Source organism: Mus caroli, unplaced genomic scaffold, assembly GCF_978045245.1.
Source record: "Mus caroli unplaced genomic scaffold, Mus_caroli_1 scaffold_4, whole genome shotgun sequence".
NCBI lineage: Eukaryota > Metazoa > Chordata > Mammalia > Rodentia > Muridae > Mus > Mus caroli.
In genome coordinates this window covers 153028740-153042687 of record NW_028227259.1, presented here as the reverse complement: position 1 = coordinate 153042687, position 13948 = coordinate 153028740, and the positions used below count along the sequence as shown (strand labels likewise).

Here is a 13948-nt window from a genome sequence, read left to right as displayed (position 1 = left end):
GAGACTGGGTCTGTAAGAAGGGATTGGGTCCTGAGTGTGGGGTACAGAGATGGGTTAGTGGGGCTAATATGAAGATATTAATGAAGATGTTATTGAAGATGTAGGTGGTGTAGGTGATGTAGGTGGTGTAGGTGGTGTAGGTGGTGTGGGTGGTGTGGGTGGTGTAGGTGATGTAGGAGGTGTGGGTGGTGTGGGTGGTGTAGGTGATGTAGGAGGTGTGGGTGGTGTGGGTGGTGTAGGTGGTGTGGGTGGTGTGGGTGGTGTGGGTGGTGTGGGTGGTGTAGGTGGGTGTGGGTGGTGTGGGTGGTGTGGGTGGTGTGGGTGGTGTGGGTGGTGTGGGTGGTGTGGGTGGTGTGGGTGGTGTGGGTGGTGTAGGTGGTGTAGGTGATATAGATGATGTGGGTGGTGTGGGTGGTGTAGGTGATATAGATGATGTGGGTAGTGTAGGTGGTGTGGGTGATGTGGGTGGTGTAGGTAGTATGGGAGGTGTACCTCACAGGGAAGCCGCTCTTCTCCACCCTCGGGCATGGTAGTGTGCCCTCTGAATATCCTTGCAGGTATGGGCTCCTCACACCCAGACTTCTCAGCATCCAGATGAGAGCAAAGACATTTCTGCTTGTTCTGGATTACCCAGTCTCAGATATTTTGTTTAGTGGCACAGAATGGATGGAGAAGCCCCGTCTCCCTTCCCTTCAGCCTTGCTAACTGGCGCTCTCCTCTGTGGAGCTGTGATCTGATGGTTTCAAATTGTAGATGTGAACAAGATGGCATTATGTGTCTTTCTGCGGGGTGGTTGTTTCGCTTAGCACAGTGTCCTCTGGGCTCATCTGTTTTTGTGAATAGAAGAACTATTTCTGTAAAGCGGGATGATAATCTGTCTTATATTCACCTCACGTTTTTTATGCTCTCCTCTAAGTTACTTCCATGTCTTGTTCATGAGGACAGGGTTGAAATGGGCACAGAGGTCAGATGCTTTGTCAACGCCCCATTCAATTTTATTTAGATAGATATTCACAAGGTGGATTACTGGATCATATGGTAGCTCTGTTTTTAATTTTTAAAATATTTCTTTATTTTTATTATATTGTATGTGGGTGTTTTGCCTGCACGTATGTCTCTGTACCTCTTGATCACATATGTGCAGTGCCTGCAGAAGCCAAAAGAGGGCATTCGATCCTCTGGAACTGGAGTTATAGACACTTGTGAGCCACTATGTGGGTGCTGGGAATCGAACCCAGGTCCTCTACAATAGCAGCCAGTGTTCTTAACTGCTGATCTATCTCTCCAGTCCCTATTTTTAATTTTAGAGAAACTCTTGGTATTCTTCATAATACACAGGTTATGTTCCCATGTGGTAGATTTTAACCAATCATGCCTTTTGGGGGAGGGGCAAGTGACATTGTAAATGTGAATCTGAAATTTATCATTTAGTTTGTTCTGTCTAGGTAATTTTCTGACTAAAGCCCAAATAGGCCTTCGAATGCTGTTTCATCAAGCCCTGGAGGGAGGGGCTGGGGAGAGAGCCCATTGTGTAAACATGATGGCCAGGGATTGGATCCCTAGCACCCATTAAATCTGGGCATAGAAGTGCGTACGTACCTGCAGTCTCAGTGCTGGGCGGCAGAGACAGGAAGATCTCTGGGTTTTACCGGCCAGCTGGTCTAGCTCAGTCAATGGGCTCCACGTGAGCTACTGGGGAAGACACTTGACCTCTGACCTCTGTAGATGTGTGGGCATGCCCGTGCGCGCTTGGGGAATTGGTACAAAGTGTCTCTATGTACACCTAAGGAGATGGGTTTTCCTCCTGTGGGATTTCTTACACACTTGATGTTAAGGTTGTTGCCACATGTCTCTCTGAGTACCCTGCTAGCTTCAGTAACTGTCAACACTCAAAACAAAACAAAAACCAGCCAATAATAAAAAAGGGTTGGGTAAGGCCAGGGTCAAGCACTGAGAGAGAGGAAGCTGCCATTTCCTGTCTGTAAGTCTGTCACCTCTGCTCTGACTCAGGTTTCTTGGCTAAGGGGGTGGACTAGGCAGCCTTGCAATAGCGCTGCTGAGCTTGGAGGGTCACACAGGGTAACCAAGGTTACCGCCAAGCTTACCCTGTGTGAGTGTGCATCACAGGTTGCTTGGTAGCCCTGCATCCAACCCCTGCAGTCCAAGTAGTGACAGTAACAAAGGCCACAGAGCTTGGCCTCAGGAGTGCTGGCACCTGTCACCTCCAGAGCTCTGCACCAGCTTCTGTGCACACTGGGCGGGACACACAAACCCTGGCAGTGTTTGGTATTGTAGGTGGGAGTGAGAGCATTCCAGATAAAATGGACTCAACCTGGTGACTGATAGTGAGAATGAGAGAATGGCTGGTCTAGATAGTCACCTGTGATCAGGAGTAGGGCAGGGAATAGACTACAGGAGGGTAATGGTCGTTATTTAACAGATCAGCTGAGCTGGAGACTGTAACTATCATTTTCCAAATGTCTATTTTTAATGATGGTTCTTAAACATTTTAACCTCCCTTGTAACCCACCACCCACCAGAGGTAGTGGGAGAGAAAGAATGCGGGGGAAGTGAACCTGTTTAGAAAGGTTCTTTAGAGCAACTCCTGTCTGTGTTGTCTTGAAATCAGCAGTTTAGCTCATAGGGTAGCAGGCCACAGAAGCTCAGTCCACTCTCAAACACTCCACAGATGCACCAGCAGCCCAGCTCAGTAGAATTGGGATAGCAACAGTGGTGATGTGATCTAGCAGAGACAGCCAGGCCTCAGCCTCGGCTCCAGTCAGCAGGGGGGACCAGCAGGAACACCAGGAGAGGTTCCTGGCTGTGTCTCTCTCAGGGAAGCAAAGATCAGCAAAGATTAGAGACCCACAAGTGTTGCACAGCGAGCTCTATAAGCAAACCTAGCTCAGCCTCCATCACTGTCTGTCAAGTTCTATCTATAACCTCCAAACATCATGAGTTCTCTATGGGTCTTACCTCAGCTGACACCACTCTGCTAATCAGCCTGAGTCCAAGGAGGCAGCAAGAAACCACAGCACACCACCAGAAGTTTTTTTTGGCACATTTCTCTCTATGGAGCTCTGACAAATGCAGCTCAACTAGGCAATGTGAGGTGGACTAATGCATGCGTGCTGTTAGCAAAGAATCCTTCATCACATGTCCTTTCACATGCTTGCTTTAGCAGACCATCCTCTCTCCTGTGTCTGCTTCAGCTAAATGTTCCTTCACATGTTTGCCCCAGCAAAACACCCTTCAACACAACTGACTCTCCAAAGAACCCATAAGTTTCCACTTCAAGAAACAGATATTTTAAGGTTGTTCTTTAAATGATGCAGTAGGTTATGGACTAACACCAGTGCCTGTGGTGTTACACCCATTCCCTTAACATTCTGGATTATATTATCTTCTGGAATACGGGATGGCCTCTGATTTCAGGTTGTTAGGAAAACATAGGTAGAGGGAGGGGTGAATTGTCTCAATAATAAGTGGCATTTACTGAGTTCTGCACATGGTTTGTAATGTAATCTTCACAACCTCCCACGAGCACAGCCACTCCAGGATGAGGGCTGGGACTCAGGTGGGGCTGTGTAGCAGGCACTCACCTGAAGTCAGTGAATGGGTCCAGAAAGACGTCCTAAAATTTTATTTGGATATTTGAGACATGCTCTGCTGTGAAACCTGGGCTGGTCTCAAACTCATGCTCTGCCTGTGGCAGTTTCTCCAGGTCTGAGATTCAAGCAGGTACCACGTGTGCACAGCTAGATGGGAATGGCAGGGAGTGACAGACTGGGTTCAGGATGGAGAGAGTGGTCTACAGTTGGTTCATCTGGTCCCACTGACAAGGGGGAGCAGAGGTGCGTGGTTGGGGAAGCCCAGGCGTCTCCATTAGTTATTTATAGAGAGTGGCCAAATGCCTGTGCTACCAGGAGGGCTGTGCTGGCTGCCATGGTGGAAAGACAATGCTTGGGTGAGAAGCATTGCCTAAGGCCAGTGCCCTTCAGGTCTCAGTGCTGATGCGGTGGAGCTGATGCTGATGCTGATGTGGTGGTGCTAATGCTGGTGTGGTGGAGCTGATGCGGTGGTGTAGACAGAAAGCTCAGTCGGAGCAGGGTGGCAAGCGCAGAGAGCCTGCTTCTAGTGCAGGTACTGCTGTCAGTTCACAGGAAGGTGAGAGTCCAGATGTCAGAAGGGGGAGAGCATCCTGTTGGGCTTTGTTCTTGATTTTTGAGGTTTCATTGTTTTTTTAGGTAAGCTCTCTGTAGGAAATGTCTGGTTCCTGCTACAAAATACTTGAATCTTGGAAATCTAGGTATTTATTACCGTGAGTGCCTAACATATTTTAAGGTTTATTTTTGTGTTATGTGTGTAAATGCTTTACCTTCTTATATGTCTATACACCAGTGACCAGAAAAGGTGTCAGATCCCTGGGAACTGGAGTTACAGATGGTTGTGAGCTGCCATCTGTGTGCTGGGAACTGAACCAGGGTCTTCTGCAAGAGTGACAGTGCTCTTAACCATTGAGCCGCCTCTCCAGCCCCCTAAGTTTGGCTATTTCTGTGTTTTAGAAAAGGCAGCTGAAAATAGGCATTCTAATTCATTAGAGACAGAAGCAGGAGAACTGCAAGCGATGCAGAGTGAAGCCGGAGTACACGCACTTCCACACTTGCATGAAAGCTCTCTGCCTCTCTGCTTTCCCTGTTGGCTGCTATCTGCTGTTGAGTGCCACCTATGGGCAGGCATTCTCCTCAGCTCCTAGGAATCCTGGATTCCCAGTCCCCACAGCAGCGTTGGGTTGAACCCTTGGCTACACTGAGCAACTCACTCGTGTGATAACGCCTCCCACAGCTGCTGGCTTTCCCCCTCACCTTTGTGACACTTGCTGTTGGCTCTCTCAGTTGGAACTCTCCTCCCTCTCTTCTGACTTCGCTGGCCTTTACAGGGCTCCATGTCCTTCTCTTTTTTCTGTGACTGTGGCCTCTTCTCTTGCGTCCTCCTCTTGTGTCTAGCCCCAGCCCCCATGCTGCTCCAGATGCACTTCAGCTTGACATCACTGGTGCCCACCGGATGCTGACAAGCATGAGGAAGGTCTTTGCCATGCAGTGTCTCCTGTTCTGGGAAGTCTGCTGCCTTTGCACAGCAGACCAGTGCCAGCTCTGAGGAGAGAGGGGGTCTCCTCTTAGCTCTGCCCCTCAGTGGCCCCAAGGACAAGTTGCCAGCTTCATCTTCCCTCTGTAAATTCCCTCTGTAAATGGAGATCATTGTGGCAGTCACCCCATGCAGAGGCTGTGAGGGTGAAGTGGCTTAGTGCCTGGAGAGTGTGAAGAGCAGCATGGCCCGGCAGGGGGCCAGGACAGCTGTGCAGCTCCCCACGACTCTCCAGCAGCTCACGACACCCTTCCTTTGTCTTTGCTCAGAGGATTCCAGAAGTCCAGCCTACTCTATCCTTGTGTACAGACTACACGCCTACTTATTGTTCACCCCACACACACCCAGACCCAGACATGCCCCTGGGACTTGATCAAGCTCGACTTGCATCCCCAGCACCAAGAACAATGTGTGGTGCAGGGTAGGCTCCAGAAGCATTTCCTGAAGGGATGTGCGCACACCCACTCCACGTCTCTGCCCCTTATTCTCCCTTTCTGCTTTGCTTTCATCGCTGCTGACGAGCATTTGGTGGTTGTCACAGTGACGGTCTGCTAGTGATAAGCTATCAGTTTTTATTTTTAGAATATCCATCTCTTCTGTTGCTCTTCAGTGGTAGTTCAGTGTAAGTCTACCAGGCTGGTATTCATTCACTGTGCCCTGATGACTAGCTAGCTAGTTGCTCTGTGGTTTTGAAAAACTGCATGCTAGTACACTGTCAGTCTTTTTGACCATCAGGGCCGAGATATGTGGCACTGTGCAGCCCCATCAAAACCTCTTTTTAAAGAGGCCCCCTGAGTCTGTTGCTTACACAGCCTAGAAGTTGTCACAGAGTCCCCACAGTGAAGCATGACATCGTGCAGTGATGCGGCAATGGACAAAGAAATACAGAGTGGAACCAGGGTGTCCTCTGGGACGCTGACAGAGTCTGTTACACATGTAATCTCCAACTGCAGTGAGGTGGAACTGAAGACGTAGAGAGCGCATGCATGCTTCCCACAGGCGTGGGGCTTGCCACAGATCCCACCGACAGCTGGTTGAGCACTTCATCAGAGCAGTGCGTGCCAGGTCAAGCTCTGCCGCAGCCCTCAGAAGGCAGCTCCTGAACAGGCTAGGAAGGACTCTTAGGTCATAGCTCACCAAGACAGATGCTTGCACTTGCGCCAAGAAGACTGTGGGAGGGCTTCTGAGCAGCTGCTAAGTAGCAAGCCGAGTCAGGACTGCCTCAGGATTCGTGGCAAGGCCTCCCAGGCAAGCCCAACAATGGCAGAACCTGCAGGCAGCTGTAGGGGCTGGACTCACTGATGGTGAGCAGAGGCTCCGTGCTGGAGCAGGGTCTAAAAAGCTGGACCACAATGACAGTCACTAGATAGCAAGCACAGCTGCCAGCAATAGGAACAACCCGTGTGCTGAGAGGAGAGAGAGTCTTGTTTCATTGTCTTGGCCGAGGCCCTTGGCCGATGCAGGAAATACATTTCTGCATACACAAAACACACAAATACAGCAGAACTCTACCCAACCACTTCCTATCTCTTCCTCAAAACAGAAAACAGTAAAAAGACAAACCTGGCTCCTCCCGAAGAACAACAGCAAGGTTCCTTTGAGATACTAAAGGCTTGGGCTTTTATTTTCTGTGCTAGATGTTGACCCCAGGGCTTGGTGTGTGCTGGGCAGGTGCTCGCCTACTGAGCTGACCCCAGATGTGCAGTGCTCTAGACAGCAATTTATCCTTATGCTTCTCATTCTTCACCAGTCTCTTCAAGTTCTTTTTTTCCCCTTTGGTTTTGGTTTTCCAAGACAGGATTTCTCTGGGTAGCCTTGGTTATTCTGGAACTCCGTAGACCAGGCTAGCCTTGAACTCAGAGTTATGCCTGCCTCTGCCTCTGCCTCTCTGCCTCTGCCTCTCTGCCTCTGCCTCTGCCTCTGCCTCTGTCTCTGCCTCTGCCTCTGTCTCTGCCTCTGCCTCTCTGCCTCTGCCTCTGCCTCTGCCTCTCTGCCTCTGCCTCTGCCTCTGCCTCTGCCTCTGCCTCTGCCTCTGCCTCTGCCTCTGCCTCTGCCTCTGCCTCTGCCTCTGCCTCTGCCTCTGCCTCTGCCTCTGCCTCTGCCTCTGCCTCTGCCTCTGCCTCTGCCTCTGCCTCTGCCTCTGCCTCTGCCTCTGCCTCTGCCTCTGCCTCTGCCTCTGCCTCTCTGCCTCTGCCTCTCTGCCTCTGCCTCTGCCTCTGCCTCTGCCTCTGCCTCTGCCTCTGCCTCTGCCTCCTGAGTGCTGGGATTAAGGGTGTGCGGCACTACTGCCAGCTGTCTCTTCACGGGTTTACTTGATTGGTAGCCTGTTTAAGGGACTAAGAATGTCGTAGTGTGATACAACTTCAGTTTCCAAAGCATCTTCTGGTCATTTTTCAGTGGCCCCAGTTCCTCTCACACTGCAGTTTGTTTATTTCTGTCTTCCCTGGGGTCAGCAGCGTCACTAGCTGTGTACTAAAAAACGGCTGTCCAATAACTGTTGAACTAGACTACACTCAGGATGGAGGTGTCAGTGCGGAGCCTTAGAGATGCCTGTGAGGTTCTCAGCAGCACCTGTGCGGTTCTCAGCAGCTGTTCTTATTCTTAGCAGAGCCCAGCACTATGAATATGCAATGGACTTTTTTGTTTTGCTTGTGTTTGTTTTATGTAATGGTTTCTTTCCTCAGGCCTGTGACACTATCCTAATGAGGAAGGACTTATTTTGACTCAGGTATCTGGGGATTTCACGTCATCATGAAAGTTAAGGCGTGACCACAGGAGTCCAGGTAGGCAGAATTGGGAGGCAGCTGCTCATGTGACTGGCCAAGATGTGTAGAGGAGATAGGGCTGCACTCCAAAAGCATCAACACACCCCAATCAACACACTCCATCAGCCAGGCCTCACTTCTTAAAGGTTCCACAACCTTCCAAGGCTGTGCCACCAACCAGGGACCAAGCGACACACACCCATAATCCCGTGGGAGTCTTTTTACATTAAACCGCAGCATTAGCACTGCGTCAGAACTGCAGTGTCTTGATCCATTTCACTGTTCCTTCATCCAGTTCTCGTCTTGTCACATACACTATTACTGTGCTGCCTTCTAGGAGACCAAGAAGGAAACCCAGAGATGAATTAAAGCCCCAAGCCAGCAGGGTACACTGCAGCCGTGGGAAGAAGGAAGAGCTGGGGGTGCAGGGAGCATGGTGGGAAACTGGCGTCCTGGGAGAGGGTAGGGGCACAGTGGGATACTGATGTCCAGTCAGGAAGTGGCTTCCTGTGGCCCCGAACTCATAGCAGCTGTAATTACATGCACTAGATCTTCACAAGACTGAACCCTTCAACACCCTGTCATGGGAGGGGGAGGGGCCCTAGGACCCCACTCACCCCCCATTTAATAGACTTTCAGTGGTGTAGCCATTGCTCAGGTGCACATGGACCTATGACCAACTCTAAGGCAACTCTTCTATTGGAGAACACATGCACGCGCGCGCACACACACACACACACACACACACACACACACGCACGCACACTGGGGGATGAGGGAGAGAGGGAGGGAGAGAGGGAGGAGAGGAGCTAGTTTGAAAGAGCACAGGGGTTAGTGGAGAACAAGAGGGTGATTAATGAGGGGTGTGGCCAAAGCACATTATGTACACGTGTGACAATGTCACAATGGATCCATTAGTATGTATAATTAATAAATGCTAATGAAAACATCAGGAAAGGGGAGAGAGCTAACATCCACTTCCCTTGAGTCTAGAGATGGGCAGTCACTGTGCTATTGAGAGGAAGAAGCAGTTGCACCCAGGATCAGAACAGCCACAGATGTCATGCGGGGCAGCAGGAGAAGGCAAGGAGATGGGATGGATGGTTTGAGAAAGGAAGCCATGAAGTGATAGAGCCCCCACCCGGAGTGCTGCGCCTAAGCGCTGTGCCGAGAAGCCCCAAGGCTCAGCCTTCCATGGTGGAAGCCGACAAAATGTGCTGCTGTGAGCACATTGGTTTCGAATCTGGATTTATTGAAATTGCTACTCACACCTGGAGTTCTATCATCATTTTTGACACTCACTAGACGTGGATATATTTTCCCACATGAATGGCTTTGTTTATAAGAATGTCGGTGCTGGGCCCTGCCATTTGTAATTTGCATATTGAAATGCCGACTTCTCCAGCATAAGTGGAGAAAGTTTTCTTGGTTATAAAAAAGAAAATGAACTACGCAGTCCCACCCTTTACTGAAAAGGCTTTAGCTATTTCTAAGTTAACTCTTCCTGATTTGAGAGTCGGTTGAGTGCAGCTGCTGAGGTTAACAGGTGGACGCAGGTGCCCTCTGTTGGTGGTTAGTTGTTACTTTGGCAAAGTATCCATGCGTGTCACCTATATTTAATAATTGTTCCAACCACTCTACGGCAGGGGAAATTGTGACAGTCTCGTGAGTAATACGGCTTTGCATCCCTTGTCTTTGATTAATTGTTTTTGTTTGTTTGTTTGTTTGTTTGTTTGAGACAGGGTTTCTCTGTATAGCCCTGGCTGTCCTGGAACTCACTTTGTAGACCAGGCTGGCCTCGAACTCAGAAATCTGCCTGCCTCTGCCTCCTGAGTGCTGGGGTTAATTGATTAATTGTTATTTAACTGTCTTTTTTTTTTTTTTTTTGTCAGAGCACCACCTCAAATCAGGCGTCCAAATCGCGAAGTGAGGCCTCTGCGGAAAGACGTGGGGGCAGGAGCCCGGGGACTCGTGGGCCGAGCACACCAGATATCGAAGAGTGACAAACCTGCAAGTCGGGACAAGGACTATAGAGCAAGAGGGAGAGATGACAAGGCAAGGCTCTGATTCATTCACTCACAGTGGAGCTTTGGTGGATACTGGAGCTGGGGGTGAATTCTCAGGGTTCCTCGGGGTTCTTTATATTTCAAAGGCCGCACTGCAAGGCACATAATGTCAGAGGGGTAGCTCGCGCGCACACACACACACACACACACACACACACACACACAGTGGGATAGCAGGCATATTTAGTTAAGCAAATGCACACACACACAGAGGTCTCAGTGTATTAGGAAAGTGGACCTTTGTGGATTACACAAAAGAAAGGAAGACCAGGAGTAACCCTGGCCCTGGGTCCCCTGAAGGCTCTGGGCACCATCCATGAATGGTTCATGAAACAGTCCTGCTCCCCTTTCAGAGTAAAATCTAAGGTACAGGGTGAGTGCTCCAATCCTCTCCCAGTGAGGGGTGGAGTCGGGAAGACCCGCCCTCCCTCACCCACCATCGAAGGCTGGATTGGACTTGAGGAAGGAAACCTGCCACTGAGGCAACCTAAGATTCTACATGTGACTCTTCAATGGAGGACAAGGCGGGTGAACTGGTGGCAGCAGCTGTGGGAGCCACACTTGTGACTTCTCATTTACAATGTTCCTGAGTAATTGTCTGTTTTACTCTGTCAGTGACAAGCTGAGTACTCAGACTATCAGTGCAAAATCAGCCTTTCTTATTTCTACGGCTGACGAGGAGGTAGGAGAGCTACTCTGAGTCACCACAAAAATCAAAGGAACTACTTTTAAAAACACAAACACGGAAGTGTCATGCTACCTGAAAGGTGTAGTTGTCTCTGATCTGATTATCACAGCAGAGACTAGAGTTTCCAGGGCTGCTGTGAAAGTGAAGATGGAGAGATCACAAGGGCTGTTACAGACTCCCTTTTCAATCATGCGATTGGCAGGTGGCACCAACATAATGAAATGAACTAGTCCAGAAAAATGAGACTGTATTGCCTAAAATAAAGATAGTCTTAGCTTGAGACTATTTGGTTAACTGAGTGTGCAAGCATGTAGTCCTAGCAGCCCCTGCCTGGGGCATGACGAGGTGTTTAATGGCAGAGCTGTTAAAGCACACGTGGAGGGCACAGAAGGGCTTATCTGCTTTTTGTTCCCTGTGTTGAATCCTACCTCTCTCCCCAGTAAGATCTCACTTTTAGGCTCAGTGTGGTGGTGCACAGCTTTAATCCCAAAGCCCAGGAAGACAAGCAGGCAGAGCTCTGTGAGTTCAAGGCCAACCTGGTCCACATTGTAACTTATACCCTGCCAGAAAAATAAACAAAAGAAAAAAATTAGTTATATACATATGTTTGTATAATCTCATAGTCTAATAGATTATTAATTTGTATATAGAATTCTGAAAGCTGCTTCTATTACTTTATAGGTCTAAAAAATGAGGATAAAAGAAATTTATCTTGGGCCCATTAGAGGCTCAGCAGGTAAAGGCCTTTATGATAAATCACATCCTGTCAAGGGTCCCTGCATATTTGCTTTAGCTGTGTTTAGGATTGCACTGTGGAATGCCACGTAGAAGCAGTGGGAGCCGTGCTCTCCCCAGGGGCCGCGGCTTTGGTGTTGCTCTGACACTTTTGAAGCTATGTGTGTTGGTTTATTCGGTCCCTCCAGTCATCTATGAGCCCTGTGTCCTGCTAACAGCTGATGGTGCTGTGGGCTGGGACTTTGAAGGCTATGACTGTGAGCCCAAGTTTTAGATCACGATGTGACACAGTGTGAAAGCTTATTTTAATTATTTTTTAAATAGAATTCAGGTTAGAGTAGGATGACTTACACTTCTCAGCATACTTTTATATTGACTTTCATTTTCCAAAAAATACTGGTAAATTTTGTGAGAAATTACATCCTTTTGTCCCCCGTTTCTTTTTAAACTTCTGATAGGCTTCAGACTAGGTCTAAGCATAAAGTGCTGTTTTTTTTTTAAAATAAGCAACAGTCATTTTGCACAATGATTTGCTGTTGAGGCCATATTTCTTTTTAACCCTGAGGGCCACAGGATTGTCCACATAGCTAGTGTGCAGCATAAGTTATTAGTACATTTTTACTAGCTATGTACTTTGTGTTAGTCATATAATGAATATAAACGAAAATATAAACTAATAAAGTGTATCTGGCTGTCATCCCAGCACTCAGGGAGGCTGACACAGGATGTCATGAGCTTGGCACCATGGGGCTACATAGTGAGACTTGGTCTCAAATAAAGGACTCCTGACTGGCATCTGGTTATTTCTCATTGCAGACATGAGTGGCACAAGCAGCTAAGCTGTGTTTTTAGTGTTATTTGAACGTACCCAGTGCCTTGGACTGTTTGGAATGCTATAATAAAACACTAGGTCATTTTATAAAGGCTGAACCTTAGGCAGGCAAAGGCATCTCTAGGCCCCATCTCTTAATGCAGCGTACTGGAGACTGGACTTTGACTTGACGGTTGGAGGAGCCTGTATGTTCAGACTATATAGCAAATGGAAAAACTGAATTTACCATATTATCATTTAAGCTTACGGTCAGTATAGATGTATGCTGAGAAATGTGAGTTAGCCTGCTTTAACCTGGACTCTGTTTAAAAGGACGTATCTCTTTAGCATGAGGTAGAGGAGCACTGGTCATCTTCACCAAGAATTCAGTGACAGTAAGTTATACTTTCACAATTCTGAGAATCAGAGTTTTATGTAGAAATAACAAATGCTTTTTAAATTTAGAAAGGATATACTAAAAGTAAATATGAGTGAGTAGAAGAAATATTTTTCTATTATCTTAAAAAATAATTATAAGTTAGAAAGCTCAGACTCTAATGCTAGCCATGTTGCCTTAGCTAACTTGTGGTTAATGAGCAGTGTCCTGCATGATCCCAGGATCACGGTTATACGTGAGTCTAAGTGAAGTTCAGATTAAAGGAGGACCAGCTATGCTCCCAGAATTCCCTGCTCAGTTACTTGACCTAAAGTGCATTGTCTCATTACACTGTATATAGCAAATGGCCATGGTGAATGCTGTCCTTGTTGTGTGGTTAGCATCGGACACAGGCGTGGAGGGTCACTGGAAACAAGACTGGACCATTCTGTTGACACCTGCTGATTGATGAACACAAACTGTCACACATGAACAGTGACTTAAAAAGTGCATAGGTCATAATTGAATTATTTTATGAATGGTCATCTCATGTGAGGTGCTAATGTGTGCTGAAGAACTACTTTTCTAGAAAAACGCATGTTCATATGTAATTCAGGCACATGCACATTCACATGTGGTTCCATGACAGACATGCTTGGCATAAGGCACGTGTGGCCATTTGTCCATAATTTAAAGAAACACAGGTCCAGTGCTCTTGGTGGACTTTAGAGAACACTCTCGCTGGCTGGGCCCACTCACATCCCTGTCCCCTGTGATCGTGGCGATGGAGGGATGCCGTGTAGCCATGGGTGCTGGCTGGTGACTTGTTTTCTTTGCTAAGATGGCAGCAAAGCCGTGAAAGGCACAGGATCTTGGAATTTGGCTCATCTCTCCATGACTTGTGCAACACTGACAAACAGGCCCATTTTTAAGTGTTGGGAGAATACTCAGTTTTGGTTCTTTTGTTGTTGTTGTTGTTGTTTTTTAGTAATGTAAAAACAATAGAAACCACATGTGTGTATATGTGTAGGTGTATGTATGGTACACATATGTACTCATGTGTGTTTGTCTAGGTGTGGGTGCCCATGCATGTGTGTGCCTATGTGTGGAGGTCAGAGGTTGACCCCAGGTGTCTATCATTCGCCACCCCACCTATGGAGACAGGGTCTCATGCTGCCCCTAAGCTGGAGTTGGTGAGGCCGACTGGCCAGCATGTTCTGGGTCCTCCCCTGGGATTACAAGTGGCACTGCCACACCCAGCTTTTCACCTGGGTGCTGGGCATCTGACTCAAGTCTCCTGTGCTTATATATATATATATAAAGCTCTTGATGAAGTTTAAGTGTGTGTTTCCCAACTGGCTT

General features: G+C 48.1%; 1 protein-coding gene across 8 annotated transcripts in view; it reads left to right on the top strand.

Moving 5' to 3' along the window:
- The window catches only part of Katnal1 (katanin catalytic subunit A1 like 1), a 55607-nt gene that overhangs the window by 14266 nt on the left and 27393 nt on the right, over positions 1–13948 (top strand). For all 8 annotated transcript variants that reach the window (XM_085837463.1, XM_085837461.1, XM_085837462.1 and 5 more), the window contains one exon: positions 9803–9970. In XM_085837463.1, coding sequence (XP_085693589.1) covers positions 9803–9970 — 168 coding nt within the window. The remainder of the gene's footprint in view (positions 1–9802; positions 9971–13948) is intronic.